General features: G+C 36.3%; 1 protein-coding gene across 1 annotated transcript; it reads left to right on the forward strand.

The window, feature by feature from the left end:
• The first annotated feature begins 266 nt into the window (after positions 1-266).
• LOC125058328 lies at positions 267-5,397 on the forward strand. Its single transcript, XM_047662395.1, has 2 exons — positions 267-3,250; positions 3,638-5,397. The coding sequence occupies exons 1-2, from the start codon at positions 628-630 to the stop codon at positions 5,167-5,169; spliced, it is 4,155 nt and encodes a 1,384-aa protein (XP_047518351.1). The 5' UTR covers positions 267-627; the 3' UTR covers positions 5,170-5,397.
• Positions 5,398-7,612: the final 2,215 nt, after the last annotated feature.

Below are 7,612 nucleotides of genomic sequence, written 5' to 3' on the forward strand. Positions count from 1 at the left end.
ATCTTTCAATTTCATATTAAATTTATGAAGTAAAGCACCTGATACTTCATTATCATTTTCAATATCTGAATATGAAAGAGTGCTATCTAATATATGGTCAATATTTATGATTAAATCTGCTCCCATGATATCATTAATATCTATTGTTTTTAATATTGTCTAAATTAATTATTTGTTTAAGTAATAGATGGCGTTAGGCGTGTGTTAAAACGCGATGGCGTAACAACGTCTTGGTATTATATAGGATTTAAGGTTTATCTAATATAATGAAGTTTTAGAAGTTTCTATAGTATAAATCAAGTGTCCCTCTCTTTAAGTAATAAATAAAAAGTGAAATTGTGTTGTGTGTGTCATTCCGTGATAGGTTTTTGTTCATGGTGCCGAAACCCGAGATGGACTTTGGACTCGTGAGTTAATGCAAAAGACTTAGAATATTTATTCATTAGTGACAATTGGACTTGTAAAATTTTATAGTAATTAGTATGGACTTAGAATAATTTCAACCAATCTTGGACATAGAATAATTTCAACAAATCTTGAACTAATTAAAAAAAGTGTTGTAAATTAAAATAATTAAAACATTAGTGATTTGAAATAATAGACTTTACGTAATTTTAAATTGAAATAATGGCTTTTAACATAATAAAAAATCAAGAGGATTTACATTCAAGGCTACAAAAGGCGCATTCAAATTATAAGAAAAGTCCAAGAGTGAGAATAACAAAAGCATATGTCCAAACACGTATAAATACTTTAGATGAGTTGCTGAAGGAATTTATGGATAATCATAAGCATTTAATACAAATAGTGGTTCCAGAGCAAGTAAAGTCGTTTCCGTATTTTGAAGAAGACATTTGTGATTCGTTCCAAGAAATATATACTGAATATATGACAGATTTAAAAGAAAAGTTAGAACAGTTTGAGAGTTCAACATGTAGGGAAAATCAAGCAAAGGCTCATTCTGTAGATGTTATAAAATTACCACGGATACAACTACCCTCATTTTCTGGAAAATATAGTGAATGGCAGACATTTTATGATTTGTTCTGTTCTGTTATTCATAATAATGAAAAGTTATCGCCTGCGCAGAAATTGCATTATTTAAAAAGTAGTATAGTAGGAGAACCCTTAAACTTAATAGGAAATTATTCGACTACAGATCTCAACTATGAAGAAGCGTGGAATCAATTAGTAAAAAGATATAACAACAAAAGATATAATAGTAATGCAATTCTTAAGACTTTATTTTCACAGAAAACAATTAGTGAATCATCATCAGCAATTAAACAATTATTAGATACAACAACTTCTTGTTTAAAGGCTTTGGATAATATGGGCATATCTACGGCTTCTTGGGATTCTATTGTAATTTATTTGACAGTCTCGAAAATAGACTTAGAAACACATAAACAGTGGGAAAATCACATAAATAATTTGTCAGATGATTTGCCAACATGGTCGCAATTTGTTGAGTTTCTTGAGGGAAGATTTAGGAGTCTAGAGATGGTTGAGACTGGAAAACAATTACCTAAACCTAGTTTTCAAGTGAAAAAACATGTTCCTAAAACGTTTCACGCGGCAGTTCAAGAGAATAATAAAAGAACGGAATTTAGTTGTCCTTTATGCGGAGAAAGTCATTATATTAATTTATGTAAGCAATTTAGACTTCGTACTGTTCAACAAAGAAGAGATTTTGCTCTGTCGAAAGGACTTTGTTACAATTGCTTACAAACGACTCACGTAGTAAATAAATGTCGACAATCGACATGTTGTAAGAAATGTGGCAGAAGACATAATACTTTGCTGCATTTTGAGAGGGAAGGAAGTGACACACACATTAATAATGTATTGGAGGAAGTTCAAAATGGAGAAGAGAATCCAGTGCCAAGTACATCGATTGTAGCAAATTTTGCAAAACGTCAAGGGCACAATCAACAAGTGCTTCTGGCGACAGCTGTCGTCAAGGCGAGGTCCAGGAGTGGAAATAGGAGTATATTGCGGGTTTTGTTAGATCAAGGCTCGCAAGCTTCGTTTATCACAGAAGCGGCTGCTCAATTGTTAAATTTAAAAAAATTATCTGTTAATAGTAATGTTTCAGGTCTGGGAGATGGTCAAATGCATGTAAAATATTTAGTTATATTGTATTTAGAATCTCGCCATAATCCAGAATGTTTAATTCGAGTTAATGCTTACGTGTTACGGTCACTCACTGATATGCTGCCTTGTGACAGAATTGATTTACCTGATTGGAAGGAACTTTCTACGTTAGAATTAGCTGATCCAGGTTATACTATACCAGGTAAAATAGATTTATTGGTAGGAGCTGAGGTATACTCAGATATATTGTTAGATGGCCTAATAAAACAACCCAAAGGAAAACTTATCGCACAAAATACGGCCTTTGGTTGGGTTTTATCGGGAAAAATGTCTGATACTTATTCCACAGCTAACATTACGAGTTTACATTTGCAAGTCAAACAGGAAGATGATTATCTAAAACGTTTTTGGGAGATAGAGGCTGAACCAGATAGGATTCAGAAGAGACTTTCTGTGGAAGAGCAAATGTGTGAAACACTTTATGAGGCTACGACTACTAGAAATGAGAATGGAAGGTTCATTGTTACATTACCATTTAAAAATAAGGATCCAGAATGTCAGTATGGACAATCTATGGATATTGCAATGAAAAGATTGGTGTCGTTAGAAAGAAGATTATCTAATAATTTTTGGTTCCGTGAAGGGTATACAAAAGTGATTGAAGAATATTTGACACTTGGCCACATGTCTCGAGTTGCAGAAGATGATGTGGATAACAGTACTACAGTGTATCTTCCTCACCATGCAGTGGTGAGAGAAGATAAGGAAACCACTCAAGTGCGCGTGGTTTTCAATGCATCTAGTAAGGGTATGAATGATGTTTCGCTAAATGACGATCTTTTGGTTGGACCGAAAATCCAGCAAGATTTAAGACATATTTTAATGAGGTGGCGAACTCATCAAATTAGTATTGTTGCTGATTTAGTTAAGATGTATAGACAAGTATTAATTAATTCTGCGCAAACTAATTTTCAGCGGATTTTATGGAGGCCACATCCAGACATGCCTGTGGAACATTATAAGTTACTTACGCTAACATTTGGAACAGCTTGTGCTCCGTACCTAGCTGTAAAGACTTTACAACGATTGGCAGATGAAGAGAAGAGGAAGTTTCCAGTGGCAGCGTCTATTACAAATACTGATTTTTACGTTGATGAATTGATGACAGGAACTGAGACTATTGATGAAGCTAAAGAAGTATACGGTGAAATGAATGCTTTAATGACATCTGGTGGCTTTCAATTGCAAAAATTGACAAGCAATAGTAAGGAGGTGAGAGTTCCCAGATGGTTAGGTTACACGCGCAAAAGTCGAGTTGAATTACATGCATTTTCAGATGCATCTTGTTCAGCTTACTCAGCCGCAGTATACATTCGTGTAATCAGTTCAGATGATAAAATAGAAGTTCGATTAGTATCCGCGAAAACAAAGGTAGCTCCAATTGAGAAGAAAGTTTCTAATCCTCGACTAGAACTATGCGGTGCTGTACTAGCATCAAAATTAATTAACGAAATATCTCAAATTATGAAAATACCTAAAGATGATCTGTATGGAAGGACGGATTCAACAATAGTTTTGGCGTGGCTTAAAGGTGGACCAAGTAAATGGATGACTTTCGTTAGTAATCGTGTCTCAGAAATACTTTCTATTATGAAATACTCTCAGTGGGGTCATGTTTCATCTGAAACAAACCCAGCTGATTGCGCGTCAAGAGGTCTGAGTCCGTTTGAGTTACTGTCTCACACTCTATGGTGGGAAGGTCCACAATGGTTAAGAAACACGAATATTCAAATTGAAGATTTAGAAATTGGTGATACAAATGAAGAAGAAAAAATAGTTTCAATGAATATCATAGAAAGGAATGAAAATTTTGAATGGATTAAATTTTCTAATTTAGTAAAAATGTTGAGAGTAATATCATATTGTCGAAGATTTGTAATGAGAAAAGAAGATCGAAAAACACTAGAAGTCTACATAAAGCAAGTGCAAGAATTTGCATTTGGCGAAGAAATAACAGTTATAGCAAATGGAAAAGAAGTACCTAAAAAGAGCGTGTTACGCACTCTTTGTCCCATTTTAGACAAAAATGGGATTTTAAGGGTAGGCGGTCGAATAAGCATGGCCAACGAAAGCTATGATGCAAGACATCCCATTATTATACCTGCTAAGTCTCACCTTACTAATTTAGTAATTTCAGATGCACACGAAAAGACTTTGCATGGCGGTCCTCAAATAATGCTAAACTTTCTTCGTTCAAAGTATTGGATTGTACGAGTTCGAGATCAGGTTAAGAAGTATTATCGGAAATGTATTACCTGTTTAAGGCATTCTAAAGCAGCGAGAGTACAGCTTATGGGCCAACTTCCTGATGCACGACTTAAGCCGAGTAAACCATTTTTAGCAACCGGCGTTGATTATGCAGGTCCATATCATATAAAATTTTCTCCAGGACGAGGAGCTAAGACCTACAAGAGTTATATTTGTCTCTTCGTATGTATGGTAACACGAGCTATACATATTGAATTAGTCACCGACTTGACTTCTAAGGCTTTTATTGCAGCTTTTCGAAGATTTATCGCTAGGCGTGGTTATTGTCGAGATCTGTATAGCGACAATGGCACAAATTTTGTTGGTGCCAATAAACAATTGAGAGACATGTTTGATCGGTCTAAATCAAACATACCTGATGAGATTGCAAAATTACTCACATCTGAATTAACAACGTGGCATTTTATTCCACCTCAAGCACCAAATTTTGGAGGCATTTGGGAAGCCGGAGTGCGATCTGTTAAAACACATTTGAACAAGGCAATAGGTGATAATTTAATGACATATGAAGAACTGGTTACTGTTCTATCACAGGTTGAGGCTTGCTTAAATTCAAGACCGATTTCATTGCTTAGTGACGTAGCAGATGACCCTCTCCCATTAACCCCAGGTCATTTTTTGATTGGTGAACCTCTTGTAAATATTGTTGATGACACATCAGTTATTAATTTTAATGTAAATCTTAAAGAAAGATGGAATGTCATGCAGAAAATTGTTGTAAAATTTTGGAAAAAAATGGTCTAAAGAATATTTGTTAACTTTAAGTCAAAGATATAAGTGGAATTCGAAACTTGAAGACCCTTGTATAAATGATATTTGTATTGTTAGGGAAGAAAACTTGCCACCGTGTAAATGGTTATTAGGTAAAATTGTAGAAAAACATACTGGTCCTGATAATATCACTAGAGTGATAACCATAAAATGTAAGAATGGCCTTATAAAGAGACCTTTAAGTAAAATAAGTATACTTCAGAAATACACTCGCGAGCAAACAAATCGACTCAAGCGCTACCTCTGCATTCAAAGATTGTTTTAAGTGTAAGTATACAACATTTTAATAAAAATGATATGTCATTTGAAAGCTTAAAACTTCAGCTTTTATGAGATGTCATCATTCTTAATATCCATGTATCCTTTTTTTTATTATTGGTGTCTGAAGTTAAATGGGGTAAAACTGTGATTTTGGGTAAAGGAGTTGTGTTCAGAATTTACTAATAAAACACGTTTTTTTTATCTTAAAGAGTATAATATTTATTGGTTCACTAATTGGTATTGCCCCTCTAGCCCTAATTACAGCCCATATTCGGTTCTTCATCAACCTTATTCATTTTTTGACGGTGTCTTGAGGAATACCTTCCCACTCCTCTAACAAAGCTGCTTTCAATTCTTCAAGGCTCGAATGGGCTGGATTTCTTGCTCGTACCCTTTGTTTGAGCTCATCCCATAAATGCTCGACGGGATTTATGTCTAGACTGAGCGCAGGCCAGTTCATTGTGCGCAAATCGACTTCTCGAAGAAACTGCAGAGTAACGCGCGCTGTGTGGCATCGAACATTGTCATGCATTAGGATGAAGTCTTCGTCAAAAAATCCTGCGTAGGGCACAACATGTTCCAGGAGAATATTTGTGATGTACCCATCAGCTGTCAGTCTTGCTCTTCGGCCTACTCCAGGCATGAAAACGACCTCGGTTTTTCCCTCCAACGAGATACCAGCCCACATCATACACGAACCGCTACCATAGGCAACGATTTCTGCGAATCAGCATTAGGAAAATCGCTCACCCGGACGCCTGTAGACCCGGCCTCTCCTGTCACTACCATGCAGACACATCCTGCACTCTTCAGTCAACAGGATCGATCGCCATTGCCCAATGCTCCAGTTAAGATGCTCTCGAGCAAACTGTAGCCGAGCTTGCCGGTGGCCTGCAGTCAATTTGGGGCCCGTTGCAGGCCTTTTTGGAGTCAGGTTGGCTTCCTTCAGATGTCTTCTTGCTATCCACTCGCTGACAGCTGTACCTCGAACACGTCTCAGCTCGCCCTGCACGTCGACACACGTAAGGTGCCGATTTCGCAGGGCGTTGAGACAATGAAACGGTCGTCTCGTTCAGAAGTACAACGGAGGCGGCTGGTTGTTGGTCTCCGAGTGAATGCTCCAGTCTCTTGTCTATCGTCTGCATACTCGGGATACAGCAGATTGACTCAAGTGAAGCTGGTAAGCGACTACTCGCTGTCTGAGTCCTTGTTGCAATAAGGCAAAAACTTGAGCGGCTTCTTGAGGTGTGGTATCCATGGTTTCTTGAAAACAATGAATGCATGTTGTGGAGATGTGTATTGGTCAACTGTTGATAAGTGATTGATAAAGGTTGAAGGGTAACGGGGGTTTTATAGGGGTAGAGGGTAGCGCAACTGGCTGGTAGCGTAGTGAGTAATTTGTCCCATACGCGCTCATTGCGCAAATTAACATGTTGGTATTGGTTTTATTTAATCGTGTTGACCTTTTTTGTAAAGCTTAGGTTTCAAGCTTTCAAATGACATATCATTTTTATTAAAATGTTGTATACTTTCACTTAAAACAATCTTTGAATGCGGAGGTAGCGCTTGAGTCGATTTGTTTGCTCGCGAGTGTAGATTTTAGTTTTTTTTTGTTACATCATGGTGGGCGGCAAGTTTGATTCAATTACGAATGTTATAATAATTCTTTCTTTTCATTGTTGTAGATTTTAGATTTATTATTAACGTATTTACCTAGTATAATATTCGAATTCTTTAACTTGTTTTTTCTTGATGAACTTTATGTTATGTTTAACTGAACATGTTATTTTTTTTGTTTGTTATGAAAGTAATTCTATCAAAATTTTGTGCAACTCAATGGCAATGTCGAAAGGACTCGTCCTTGGTGGGCGGAATGTCTAAATTAATTATTTGTTTAAGTAATAGATGGCGTTAGGCGTGTGTTAAAACGCGATGGCGTAACAACGTCTTGGTATTATATAGGATTTAAGGTTTATCTAATATAATGAAGTTTTAGAAGTTTCTATAGTATAAATCAAGTGTCCCTCTCTTTAAGTAATAAATAAAAAGTGAAATTGTGTTGTGTGTGTCATTCCGTGATAGGTTTTTGTTCAAATATTGTAATTGCTAAAGCCAGCTGGAGTAGTGTATGTGCTCGAACAGCTCTTGCGTAAGC

This window comes from Pieris napi, chromosome 18 (genome assembly GCF_905475465.1).
Source record: "Pieris napi chromosome 18, ilPieNapi1.2, whole genome shotgun sequence".
Lineage (NCBI taxonomy): Eukaryota > Metazoa > Arthropoda > Insecta > Lepidoptera > Pieridae > Pieris > Pieris napi.

What these genes read in the sequence shown, in the direction of transcription:
- LOC125058328 (XM_047662395.1), top strand. Translation starts at nt 628, where the DNA reads ATGGCTTTTAACATAATAAAAAATCAAGAGGATTTACATTCAAGGCTA. An exon ending in AAATACTGATTTTTACGTTG is followed by an intron (nt 3,251 to 3,637) that starts ATGAATTGATGA and finishes AAATACCTAAAG; the next exon opens with ATGATCTGTATGGAAGGACG.